Source organism: Salminus brasiliensis, chromosome 9, assembly GCF_030463535.1.
Source record: "Salminus brasiliensis chromosome 9, fSalBra1.hap2, whole genome shotgun sequence".
In the NCBI taxonomy this organism is placed as follows: domain Eukaryota; kingdom Metazoa; phylum Chordata; class Actinopteri; order Characiformes; family Bryconidae; genus Salminus; species Salminus brasiliensis.
Window position 1 is genome coordinate 8,068,314 of NC_132886.1, and position 14,082 is coordinate 8,082,395.

The following is a 14,082-nucleotide window of genomic DNA, read 5'->3' on the forward strand; positions in this document are numbered from 1 at the left end:
AAATGAAGATGTGTAGGCTGTAGGGACTTAAGAGGTTAAACCATGCCCTAATATCATTTAGCTTTACTGTACAAAAGCACTGGGACATGGTTCTTAAAGCAACGCTATGGAAAATTGGCATTTCTTGCTCCTGGGACCCCCCTACAGTCGGGAAGTGTAATCTGCGGTTTGAGACCCCATTAAAGGATGCATTTTCTGGACAAGCTGAGAGATACCAAACTGACGCTGAAAGTCAAATAAGCATGTGGACGGAGGCGGCAGAGTGATGTTACAGGATTGTACGCAAATATGACTTGGGTTACGCCACGTTAGAGCTGGGCAGTATTACAATATTTTATCATATTGTGATAAATTTTGTTATGGTGATAACAATATGCTGCAGGTTTCATTACTTACAGTGTAATTAGACTAGTTTAATTAGATGAAGAGCAACAAATTCATTTTGGAAGAGGATCTTTATAAGAATCTGAAGGTACAGATGTTTTTAATCTGTGATTACATGTATCATGATGAATATTGTGTATCGCAAAAGATGTCTTTGTGATATAGTATTTTTACCATATCACCCAGCCCTAAAGCTCTTGCAAATATTATCCTGACTGCTTCTCCAAAGTTACCCACCGTAGTTAGCAGCTTGCCGAGCCTGGAGCAGTAATGCCAGTGTTGCTGTACTCCATGTTACGGTCAGTGGAACATCACATGATTTTGACGCTGTTATTTTAAGATAAAAGTGCTGCATAGTGTTGCTTTAAGAGTGGCGCTGGCCCCCATTTTATTTTTATAAATTCTTAATTAAAATGTAGTTTAATATTTTCCCAGTTGTAACCTATTGGATGGAGAAATCAAACTTATGTCTATAGCAAAGCTGCCCACATTTTGACCTACCAGAAAACAACCGTAACCCCAAACTTGATAAGGGAACATGTTCATTTAATTTATTCAGTTATTTTCCTATTTTGTATTTGAATAAAACATATATAGTGCACTGTTAACACACATTTATAAATGGGATTTAAAACCTACCTACTTATTTGTGTATTGCTTTGTCATTTTGAACCTTGACCCACCACAACTCTTGCATTTTGGCTCCCCAAGCCTTTATTAACAGGTTTGCTGTGTGTGGGCTACATTCAGGTTCAGGTTTAAGTAAGGTAACACGACGAGTAATGAAACGCCATTACTTCAGTAACCATGCCATCAGCGTATGATAATTAGGGTTAGGAGACTTTGTGACTTTAAGAGAGGGGGCTGAACTTGGAGAACAGTAGGCTGGAGTTCAGGTGTCTTCTGTTTGAGCTAGAAGTCCAGACCCCCTTCTAGGGCTGGGCGATATGGTAAAAATACTATATCACAATATTTAAAGACTTTTTTTGCAATACACGATATTCATCACGATACATGTAATCACAGACTAAAAACTACTATTCAGAGACTCTCCCGTACTGAATACAGTGATTTTATTCAATATCTTCTGAACTTTATCTAATGAAACCAGTCTAATCACACTGTTAGTAATGAAACCTGCAGCTGATCAGTGTTTATTAAGCACTAACAGTCTCCTTCATATGCTTAGAAAAGCATATTGTTATCACAAAAACAAAATTATTGTCATATTGCCTCAATATCGAGGTAGGACTGAGAGCTATGGCTGAGTTAAAGGGAGGTGACAGGGTGGTAGTGGGGTGCGAAACAATGATAGATGAAGGTAGGGTATGCATGGTATTCATAGGACAGTAGACTGGGAAAACCCAGGAGGAGGGAGGGCTTTAGACATGTTCCACTTTTCAGAATTCAGTATTTCATAACTCCACTTATGTGGATTAAACTGATACAAACGCCTAGAGGACGCCTAGGTCTGGTTGTTAAACTCTTATGTTTCCCTCTTTCAAAGTCAAAGTCAGATGAATTCAGCTCTAAGAGTCAAATCAACCGAAATTCAAACAACTCAGCTTTACACAATCAGTAATTACTAAAAATACAAGAAATCAATAACAAAAGAAAACATGAAAACCTAAGACTACAGTGGCATGGAAAAACTCCCTTAGAGCTGGAGGAAGAAACCTTGGGAGGAACCAAGACTCACAAGTCCGACCCGTCCTCCTCTGATCAGAACTATTTATTAATTATTGATAAAAGTTACCAAACCATCAATACTGTTGAACTGCTCTGATCATAATCATAATATATTAATCATGGTATAGTAGAACTTAATATAGTCATGGCAGTGATGGTCAGAGTAATGAGAGTAATGATAGGTAATAATGATGGTATTAATGTCAGCAGATAGTTGAGAGTAGCTGAGTAGCAGAAAGGAAGCAGTAAAACTAGTCACCAAATTACAATTAGCTGAAGACGTTCGGTCTATAATCTGGACTGCCTTGCAGAGTACTTGCAGTTTTCTGTATATAAAAGAAAAATGAAGCAGTTTGCCAAATGTTGAATCACAGTAATGTCCCTTTAAAAAGTGATGATAGCTTCTGTTCAGCAGCCTGAACCATAGATTGAACAGCAAGGTGAATGTTTTCACTGGGGTTCTACAGCAGAAGAGAGTCCGGAGTGTTCAATGTACCTGACTGTAGATGCAGTTCCTGACCTCAACCTTTGGAAAATAAATCTCTGTGTGAGTGCAGATCCTTTTTACTTTTTTTGTGAATCTGAAATTAAGCAAATCTGCTATTGCTATTGAGAGCTGAAGGAAGGGATCAGCTGAGCTCTACATAAAGATCAGTTGGAACTGAGGTCTATAATATAGTGCACAAAATGAATGCAGCAGAACAACAGCCGAAGACCGTAACGGTTCCACGTAGTGTTCCCAATGAAATGCACTGTAAATACAGTAGGCCTGGGGGGTATAACAGTAATGCCATATACCGCAGTATTTACAAATGTTGACGGTATCTCAAAATGAGGACGAAAAATTCAGCTTCCTCAGTCAGCCAGATTTGAGATTGTTCTGTGGTGATCAGACTGTCATCCTGCTAACTAAGCCAATGCTGACCAGCTTCTCTCTCCTGATTCAGAGCAGAGTTGAACACTTATTGTTTACAGTGAGTCCAAGAAGTATTTGATCCCTTGCTGATTTTCTTTGTTTGCCCACTAATAAAGACACTATCCTTCTGCACTTTTAATGGTAGATATATTCTAACATGGAGAGACAGAATATCAAGACAAAAATCCAGAATATAATTTTAAAGAATATATTTTAATTAATTTGTATTTCAATGAGGAAAATAAGTATTTGATCCCTCTTGCCAAACACACTCAATACTTAGTGGCAAAGCCTTTGTTTGCAAGCACAGCGGTGAGACGTTTGTTGTAGTTAACCACAAGTTTAGCACACACACCAGGGGGAATTTTGGCCCACTCTTCTTTGCAGATCCTCTCTAAATCATGAAGGTTGGTGGGCTGTCGCTTGGCAACTCTGACCTTCAGCTCCCTCCATAGATTTTCGATCGGATTGAGGTCTGGCGACTGGCTGGGCCACTCCATGACCTTAATGTGATTTTTCTTGAGCCAATCCTTTGTTGCCTTTGCTGTATGTTTAGGGTCGTTATCATGTTGGAAGACCCAACCACGGCCCATTTTCAGATCCCTGGCAGAGGGGAGGAGGTTGTCCCTCAGGATTGTGCGGTACATGGCTCCATCCATCTTCCCAGTGATGCGGTGAAGTAGCCCTGTACCCTTGGCAGAGAAACACCCCCAAAACATTATGCTTCCACCTCCATGCTTGACGGTGGGCACAGTGTTCTTGGGGTCATAGGCAGCATTTTTCTTCCTCCACACATGGCGGGTGGAGTTGAGGCCAAAAAGTTCAATTTTGGTCTCGTCTGACCACAAAACCTTCTCCCAATAACTTGGTTCATCTTTCAAATGATCATTGGCATACTTGAGGCGCGCCTCCACATGTGCTCTCTTCAGCAGGGGTACCTTTCGGGCACTGCAGGATGTGAATCCATTGTTGCGCAAAGTGTTGCCAATTGTTTCCTTGCAAACTGTGGTCCCAGCTGCCTTCAGGTCATTTGCTAACTCCTGCCGAGTGGTTGCAGGACGATTTCTGACTGTTCTCAGCATCATTGCCACCCCACGAGGCGAAATCTTCTTTGGAGCACCGGGCCGAGGTCTGTTGATTGTCATGTTATACTCTTTAAACTTTCTGATAATTGCACCAATAGATGTTACTTTCACATCCAACACCTTACTAATCTTTTTGTAGCCCATTCCAGCTTTGTGAAGGTCAACAATTCTGACTCTGAGGTCCTGTGACAGCTCTTTGGTTTTACCCATGTTGGAGACTTGAAATCTGTGTGATCTGTCTGATTCTGTGGACAGGTGTTTTTCACACAAGTGATTAGTGAGAACAGGTGGCTTCAGGTCAGGTAACAAGTTGATTGGGAGTGTCTAACTGGTCTGTAAAAGCCAGAACTGCTAATGAATACTAAGGGATCAAATACTTATTTCACTCCATGAAATACAAATCAATTAATATATATTCCTTAGATTTATTTTCTGGATTTTCTTTTTAATATTCTGTCTCTCCATGTAAGAATACATCTACCATTAAAAGTATAGAATGATCATGTCTTTATTAGTGGGCCAACGAAGAAAATCAGCAAGGGATCAAATACTTCTTGGACTCACTGTATATTGATATAAAATTGGGCTTTTTCACTTAGTTTATCACCCAATAAGCAAACTGAACTTTACATTTGATGATTTCCGGTTTTAAAAAGCGTAGGTTGAAACTGCACAGAAACAATCCCCAGCTCCTCATTTGGACTGAATAAAATGTCACAAAAAGGAAGCACACACAAAAAATCAGACGCACAAGTTCAAATCCTGTTGATTTTCTGGTTATTTTAATCATGTACAAACTTTACAAGAAACACTGATAATATTATAAAAATGGTCCACAATCTTACCTTCGAAGACAAAATATAATACAGCTTACAGAAATGGAACTCCAGTGGTAAACATTATAATGGTCAAAAACACTACTTTAATATACAGTACATCAGAGTGACCTCCGGGTTCAGCCTTTTCAGTGTCTCTTAAAGGACAGGCCTTACTTTCAATATTTGCAACAAGGCTGACTGATGAATCTTATAATTTAAAAATATGTTCTTCCGTAAACTCGCCACCAGTAGAAATGTTCCTTGGCAAAATCCTGCCAAGACTGTTTTCCAACTACTAAGTGTGTTTACCATATCTGTAGATAATGCTGATCTTAAAATTTCCCTGCATTTAGTTAAAAAAAATCAGATTTGTTCACTCAAAAATGGAGTTGCTGCAATGTGTTGGGTCATTGTGATGTTGCATGGCCCACATCAGCTTCAGTTATTGAAGGATTCCTGAAGAACTCTCTAATATCCATAGTGGATTACAGCCACTCATTCAGTGTTTCTTCTGAAATCAATTTATTGATATTAAAATTGTTTATTTTGTTGGAGTAACTGTCTCTACTGTCCAGTGAAGGCTTTCTACTAGATATTAGAGGAGCAATGTTGTGATAATTTGATTGCATTCAGCGACAAGAACATTTGTGAGGTCATTCCCAACTCCCCAACTCATCCCAAAGTATTGGATGAAGCACCATCATTCCAGAGAACACGGTTTCACTGCTCCACAGCTCAATGTCACGTAAAAACCTTGTATCTCCATTTTTGTCGTTATTCACTTTTTGACAGAGTCTGGCTTTTTTCTTTCTACATTGTGTCAGAATTTCATGATGAATGGACCAATAAAAAATGCTCCAAAATGATCTGGAATAACTTCTTATTACATTGATTTCCATTGAAAGTTAAGATGGTTGTTTTCATTCTTCTGAAAGTTGGTATTTTGGACATACAGCGGCGATGTCCCGTCACTGGTGAAAAACCTTGTATCTCCAACAGCAACATTACAGAAGAAGGAAAAACCCTTTCAATATAAAAGATTTTTAGAGCAAATTACTTTGGAGCATATTATTGGTCCATCTTGAATTTCTGACACAACTAAATAAAGAAATGTTGTCTATTATGTGTTTTATTGTTGTGTTTATTGTATGTTTTTTAAAAGTTCAGGGAAATTTTCGGTGGTATTCATCTGAATGCTACAGATATGGCAGAAAGGACACTCGTGTGTTCCTTTGACCTGCTGGACAGACTGCTAACTGGTACAGACTGGAACTGGTAAACACTGACCCGCCACTCTACCATTAGTGACAGATTGAGGAATAGATTCTTATACGGCCTTCTTACTGCGGTGGATCGGACTTCGCTCTACGGCTGAGCTGAGGCCGCCTCACGTTAACTGGACATTCCCTGAGGTTTACAGGGCCAAATACACCAGAGAGCTTCTCAAGGATAATCACGTCCCCGTTGATTACAATGTTTTGGATACAGCCAACATAGGAGTCAGTAACAGGGAGGGAGAACTTGAGTCGATCTGAAAAACAAAACAGGAGAAAATTGTCTAGAAAAATGGACAAAAGTACTGTGTGATGATGACTAACATTAGCAGAGGATCCTTAATGTCCTGTACATTGTGAGTTGAGGACTTTTGGTACATACCAGCCACTACACCTCTACACACACCTCACAAGACCTGCCTGATGTTTTAGAGATGTTCTGACCAAGTCCTTGTCTAGCCATCACAGTTTGGTTCATGCCCATTTTCTCTTATTTTACCACCTTATCGACTTCATGAACTGACGGTTCACTTGCTGCCTAATATGTAGATCCCACCCCTTGACAGATGTAGCCACCGTAGGTGAAGATAATCAGTGGTTTCACGTCACCTTTCGGTGGTGCTAATGTTATGTTCAATGTAGCATGTGAGAGTGGTTTGCTAATTGTGCTGATTGGTAATCATGGGTTTTCATGACTTATTAGCTACATTAGGCTCATAGCCCCAGTGCCACGCTAAAGAAGCAAAGTTAAGACACCAAACATTTTTGACTGACCAACTACAAGTGGTGTAAGAGGAATATGAGGTCAACTTAAAAAAAATAAATATCAGAACTGTAATAATTGCTTTAACCCCTTAACACAGCAATGCTTAGGCCTAGCTTAGGCTAAGGACTTCTGTACAGAGTGCTGGGACTATTCTCTGGTAACAGAAGTTCCTAATAACATTTTCAGCCCACCGGCGGTCCACAGGCTGTTTGAGGAGTTCATATGATTTAAAGTATCAAGTATCAAATGCAATGTTAACACAAAGCTAAAAATGAATGTCTCAGTTAAAGCCCATTATCTTCATCAGTACTGGTCAGGGTGGGTAGGCCGTGTACATATGTGAAATATTTTAGTTGCCTTTTTAAACTTAACTGTTATAAACTTAATATAAATGATGTTCAACCTAAAATGAGTGAAAAATGATCTGTTTCTCTTACTGATATTTTTTAGTTGTAAGTAATGTAGCCAAGTCATCATACAGTACCTGGAACTCCGCCCACATAAACAGGGTGTGTGTCCTGAGTGAAGGAAGAAGAGCTCGGGCCTATAGTGTATTTGCCCTCTGTGTCTACATGCATCTCCACCACATTGTTGCGTTGAATAACTGATGGAAATGGAGAATGAAGTGGTCAGTTTTTACAAAATCAAACACAGGACTAGTGGAGAACATAGAAATATTCATAGAAATATTCATAGAAATATTTACAGTTACCCAGTTTCTGTGCTCTGTTATTAAATCTGAAGCACCACAACAATGATCTAGCTACTTACAGACTAACCGAATGACCTACGACCTACTAAAGGTGCAGCGTAAAAAGGTGCTTCAACGTCAACGTGGCATGATGTTCTTATTATTTCTAATAAATCTGATGTTTTATAAACCATACCTGCTATCCTGTGGAACTCCCCATCACACAGAGACTGCTTTGGCTTGACAGCCACGCTAAATTCTCCCCCTCCATTATTCACCTGAGCCACCACCTAGAAATGTATCAGATTAAAAGTTAGTGCAGTTTACTTATGAGGGGTTTTATTCAGAAAAGGGGCCATAGAGTGGGCTCTCTGCTGACCCAGCCCACCTATACGACCTTCTGAGGAGCAGCAGAAGCCTCACCTCTCCGCTCCTCATGAACACAGTGAGATGGTTGTGTTTTCCCACGTGCAGCAGGAGGCTGCTCTGCTTACTGGGCCGCAACTCGAACACCAGCTCAAAACTCTGACCCAGCACAAATGAGTCATCTGCACAAAGATACACACAGAGTCACACTCACAGACAGACACCGAGCAGCATGTTACACACGTCACATGTAAACATTTTCAAATGATTTCAAAACTAAATTAAAAAGTGTTATTTTATAATTACTTCAAACTGTTGAACAAATGTTAGTCCAAATATAATAAACAGCTATATTTGTTACACATTATAAACATTATGAATAGTGCTTTTTAAATAGTATTATGAACAGCTGGATTTAATGTTAGTGCTACTTTGCAAAATTATTTAATTCGTTTAATTTTCCATTTTTCTCAATTTTGTGCTGCCAATTAACCCACCCTTTCATAGCTCCCCCTAGCACTAGCAATGCTCACTAGGAGGGCAAGGACATAACATGTCTCCTTCAATACATGTTTAACCAGCCACTGCCTCTTTTCAAACTGTAGCCAGTAAGAGCTTTCATGAATAATGTTACTTTAATATTATAATAAACAGCTTTTACTAAATGAACAGACAGACTGACTGATAGATAGATAGACAGGTAGAAAGACAGACAGGCAGACAGACAGACAGACTGACAGATGATAGATAGATAGATAGATAGATAGATAGATAGATAGACAGGCAGACAGACAGACAGACAGATAGATAGATAGATAGACAGACAGATAGATAGATAGATAGATAGACAGACTGACAGATGACAGACAGATAGATAGATTTTCTCCACTAGATTAGAAGACGATGTATTAATCCTACACCACAGCACCCCTTCTAGTATTAAACAGTAGGCTCACAACTCACCAACAATAACATAAGCTCCTTCTGAGAAGTAGGCCCCACTCTCTGAGTGACCCTCAAAACAGGGACCCACACCACGATTCACCGCTGCTACTGCCATAGGCGAGTCATTCATTTTGAAATTGCGAATACAGCCAACCACACCATGGTCAGGCAACTTCTTCTTCTGGAAATGAGGTTGAGAGATCTTTACTGTTTTTGGAACTACTGGACGCTTGAGCGTTAGCAGAAATGTACACTCTTATTAAAGCATTACTTTGTGGAATTGGAAGTTAAGAATTATTATATTAGTTCCCTTGAATTACCTTCAGATCTTCATGCATGGATGTTGGAGGAGTGCCCAGGTAAATAGTTGAGCTCAGCTGGATGGAAGACCCTCTGTGAACTTCTCCGGCATTCAGGACTCGATCCTGTGCCCTGAGGCCGTCAATCACCAGACGGTACCTTCGCTTCTCAAGGCTCAGCGTTACCTACAGGACAAAACAGACCGTGAGGAGCCACAGCAGCATGATTCTCTTCAGGCTGCCATAGTTTCCTTAGACTGCTGTAATCCTGGTGTCTAAACCACTCGGTTTATGACTACGCTGCAAGAACCTCCACCTCCTGTAAGGAACCAACAGTGTGTGAAGAACCGTTAAGTTGGTAAAGAACATTCCTTCTATGGCATCCCTCAATTAACACCCATTTGAAGTCCCCTTACATTAAAGAGGGTATGGCATCTATAATGCCAATGTGTTCATGTTTATCTGCTCCAAGGAGTCCTATTCTAATGCCAGTACTTCTTCTCTACAGGGACTAGACTAACTGTGTGTGTGCATTTGCACATCTGTGTCAGCAATGTTTGCAACTTAAAATAGTTGAATGCATTCATTAGAAGGGGTGTCCACAAACATTTGGACATATAGTGTATATTCTACACTATATGTCCAAATGTTTGTGGACACCCCTTCTACACTATATGTCCAAAGGTTAGCTGAATGCATTCATTAGAAGGGGTGTCCACAAACATTTGGACATATAGTGTAGAATTCTACACTAAATGTCCAAATGTTTGTGGACACCCCTTCTAATGAATGCATTCAGCTATTTTAAGTTGCTCCCATTGCTGACACAGATGTGCAAATGCACACCTGCACACAGCTTGTCTAGTCCCTGTAGAAAAGTACTGCCAATAGAATAGGACTCTCTGAAGCAGATAAACATGAACCTATCGGCATATTAGAGGGGTTTAAAGCCCCCCATCATTGAGCTGTGGAACTGTGCACTTTTAAGATAAATTGAAGAGTTGGGGATGATGAGGTGGGGTGGTGATCGTCCAACATCCTGAACTCACTAACATTCTTGTCGCTGAATGCAATCAAATCCTCACAACAATGCTCCTCCAATTAACCTAGTAAAAAGCCTTTCTCACTGGACAGTAGAAACAGTTACTCCAAAAAAGTAGGATAAGCTTTTTTTAATACCCTTGATTTCAGAAGAAACAATGAATGAGCAGGTGTCCCAATACTTCTGTCCATGTAGTGTATGTCAGTGGTGTCAGGTATAAAATGATGCGCTGAACCCCTGCTTAAATAAACAAACAAACAAACAAACAAACCTGTCAACACTAACCGTGTGCCACTTTCCATCGTTGTATGTTTCTCTGTTGAAGATCTCGACTTTGTGCTCCATGGATAAGCGAATTCTCCCCCTGGACACGTAAAGAGCCATGTGGTAGTTGTCCTGCTTGGCTGGAATGTACAGCAGAAGCCCCTCTGCTGACTTCGTCTTAACATCTAAAGAAAAGGACAACCTGCAGAGCAGAGAATCTGTTAGACAAGACTGCCTCAAACCCCACAAAGACTCAAACTAGACATACACAGATCAGCCATAACATTAAGTACAAGCATTACACTGATTATTACAGTGGCTAGACGACTGAGTCAGAGCATCCTCTCAAAACATCAGGCAGGTCTTGTGGGCTTTTCCTGGCTGTGCAGTGGTCAGTACCTACCAAACGTGGTCCAAGGAAGGACAACTGGTGACCTGATGACCTGCTGTGGTATCTGGCACCAAGATGTTAGCTGCAGATCCTTTAAGCCCTGTAGGTTGTGAGGTGGGGCCTTCGTTATTGAGCCTTGGGTACCCCAGTTGTCCTTCCTTTGGACCACTTTTGGTAGGCCTTCAGAGGTCTTGTGGAGACCATGCACCAATGGGTGCAAGGCTGGTGCTGGTGGCCAATGGCACAGCACTTTGAGCAAATGATCCGGGATGTTTTTTCAGCTGACAATGGACAGGACCCACCTGTTAGTGAGAGGGGTGGGAAGGGTGTAGCTCTGGCTGCTGGAGGCTCCAGCCAGACGAATGGAATGTGCGACTGGGGTGGGGATGAAGCAGCTGGAGGCATTGGCATCTTTTGGCTCTTTTCTGCCATCCTGTTTGAAACACACATAAGTAGCAATTGATCAATCAGAAGTTACCTCCAGTCTTCTCCACGTGTCACTGCTATCTCCATCCGTCCAGCTGTGAAAAAGAGAGAGAGAGAGGTGCTGGAAGTGATATTATTATCATTATTATTGGAAATCCAGCAACGACTTTAGAAGTAAATGACAGTGCTTCCGTTCTGAGCAGTGGAAGTTGACCCCTTGATGCAGAAGTCCAGGTGTCCATTAGGGCTACACCTTTTACCTCCGACCAATTCATTTCTTTATCCAATTACTGTTCCAAGATCAGGAGCCTGTCTGTGTACCTGTGCTAATACCACATCATAACCATCAGTGATTGCATCATTTGATCAGTTTTTCCTCAAATGTCTGAAGATTCAGTCCACCTTCAGGCCTTCTGTTCACTTCTGACTTTATCATCTTTCAGTATCATCACAAGCTCCCTGACAGCACTGTAAGATAATCAACCCCGGCTGCTGAGGTCAGAACCTCAGTGTAGTCAGGTCAGAGGTCTACTCTAGGCTTTCTCCACATTATGAGAGCAGTTTTCCTGCCAATGGATACTTTCCCTTCAGAATGCTGTGAAGTCCAGGACTATACCCAATAATCCCTGTTCAGTAAACCGGCCTACTGACTCCATCAGATGTCAGTCTACCTTCATGTTGTTTCATGTTGTTAGATGGTAAAATTACTGACAATAAATGATGGCCCATCATGAAAACCCAGAATGTATTTAAACCTTAAGGAAGATCATTTTACCATAAATAATAACTGAATATGGTAGATTTACTATCTCTATTGTTCTCCAAAACATGAAACAACGACAAGATCATCTAGAAATAGATATAGGATAGATATGGGATAACACTTTACCTGGATGGTCCATTATAGGGACTCATCTGACGTTCAACTGAACATCTATTAAATGCAGCTGAACTCTAAGATGAATGTAAACCTACACCTAACCCTAACATGGTTTAGGTTTAGGGTTATATTTAAGATTTGGGTTAAGGTTAGGGTTAGGTTTAGGATTAAGATTTAGAGTTAATTCAAAGGTACGGGGAAAATTTGGGTTAGGGATAGGGTTGATTCAAGATTAGGGTTGGGTTTAGATTTAAGGTTAAGTTTAAGGTTTATGTTAAGGTTGGGTGCAGGTTTACATTCAATAGACAGTCATTTACAGTCAACTTCACATTCAAGAGTTTAGCGGCATTTAATAGATATTCAGTTAAATGTGAGTTGAATGTCAGGTGAGCATCTACAATAGACCATCCAAGTAATGTGATACTTATTTTATTATGTTTTTTATTATAAATATATAATTTTTATATTTTTATTTTTATATAATTACACTATAATAAAGCACTTCAGTAATATAGTAACTCCACAGTTACATACTATAATTACAATTACAAGTTATTTTTATAATTACAGGACTTTAGATTGATAGAAATTAGTCAATAAATGAAAATATTCATGATAGCTGACTCCAAACATTTTAACATCACATTATTATTATTATTATTATTATTATTATTATTATTTGTATGTATTATTCTATGCCTGGTTCCAGGGTTAGTGTTCATATTAAACCCTTGTTTCAGGCTGTTTCTGAGCCATGATGAGATAAATCTTCCCATGGTCAGACAGCTTAATTCAGTGTTATTTAATATTTCTTCATTTTTACATTTTTGGCACTGGTATTTGGCCATTACTCACATTGCCCTTGTTTCATCTTTTCATAAAATGAGAGCTTACTCTGAGCTCTGGCCGTCATTTTTGTTTCTTTTTTAAATTAGACTGAGAAGTGATTAACAAATGGTTTGTAATCACAGAATAAGGACCAACATGCATCACAGGTGTGAAGCCTGACTTAACCTTTCAAAGATCCAAAAAGTGATATGTGGATATGTGGATGTCCTCAGTAGAGTTATCATCATAGTGCATAATTCACTGTAAATGACTTAACATGACTACACAGTTCATCAATGGAAAAAAGCTGTAATTGGAGGTATATGATTAGTATTATGTAAATTAAAAACAGATATTATAATGTATATAAAGGCACAAAGCTAACCTTAAATGTCTATTAATGTACATATCATTGCTACATATCACACAAAAACATGTCCAAAAATCTCCAAAATGACAACTTTAATAAAAGTCAATGTAAGATTCCATAACTTTTGTAGCATTTATATTAGTTATTATGATATTTTGACACAATGTAAAGAACAGATTCACATTATGTCAAAATGTAAAAAACAGCTAAATGGAGATACAAGGTTTTTGGAGTGATTACGTCAATATGTTGTATATACTGAATATTATAAACTACTCAGCAAAACGTAGATGTTCTAATTAAAAGTCTAGAAATCTACTTTAATGGTCTGCTACATCCTTTTTGTCAATGTTTCTGCCTCCAGATTTGATCACTTTTGAAAAACAAGTCTTTCTGGATAGTATTCATAACAGTGTCATTATTCAGGTTATAGAGATTTATCATTTTTATTATGGGATCATTTAAAGCTCTGTTCACATTTATTAATTTAGTTATTTGTATTTTTTTCATAATTTTGACCAAAAAATATGTTGGGTTGTTAGGTTCTCATATAAAAAAATGTTATTAAATTAATAATCATGAATAAATAATTAAATAATCATCATACTGTATCAACCTACAAAACCGCCCCCCCCCCCAAGTATTTAA

At 39.2% G+C, this 14,082-nt stretch overlaps 1 protein-coding gene across 4 annotated transcripts in view; it reads right to left on the reverse strand.

Annotated features, from left to right (window-relative positions):
- Positions 1–4,840: 4,840 nt before the first annotated feature.
- LOC140561969 (laminin subunit alpha-3) overlaps positions 4,841–14,082 on the reverse strand; it is a 142,767-nt gene continuing 133,525 nt past the window's right edge. For 3 of the 4 annotated variants that reach the window (XM_072687276.1, XM_072687275.1, XM_072687274.1), the window contains exons 78-85: positions 11,233–11,363; positions 10,561–10,741; positions 9,255–9,419; positions 8,953–9,115; positions 8,047–8,171; positions 7,820–7,913; positions 7,417–7,536; positions 4,841–6,423 (exon numbers count right to left, since the gene is read on the reverse strand). In XM_072687276.1, coding sequence (XP_072543377.1) covers positions 6,233–6,423; positions 7,417–7,536; positions 7,820–7,913; positions 8,047–8,171; positions 8,953–9,115; positions 9,255–9,419; positions 10,561–10,741; positions 11,233–11,363 — 1,170 coding nt within the window. In that variant the 3' untranslated portion in view covers positions 4,841–6,232. Of the gene's footprint in view, positions 6,424–7,416; positions 7,537–7,819; positions 7,914–8,046; positions 8,172–8,952; positions 9,116–9,254; positions 9,420–10,546; positions 10,742–11,232; positions 11,364–14,082 lie in introns of those variants that run through there. The other variant, XM_072687277.1, reaches the window with a different exon arrangement.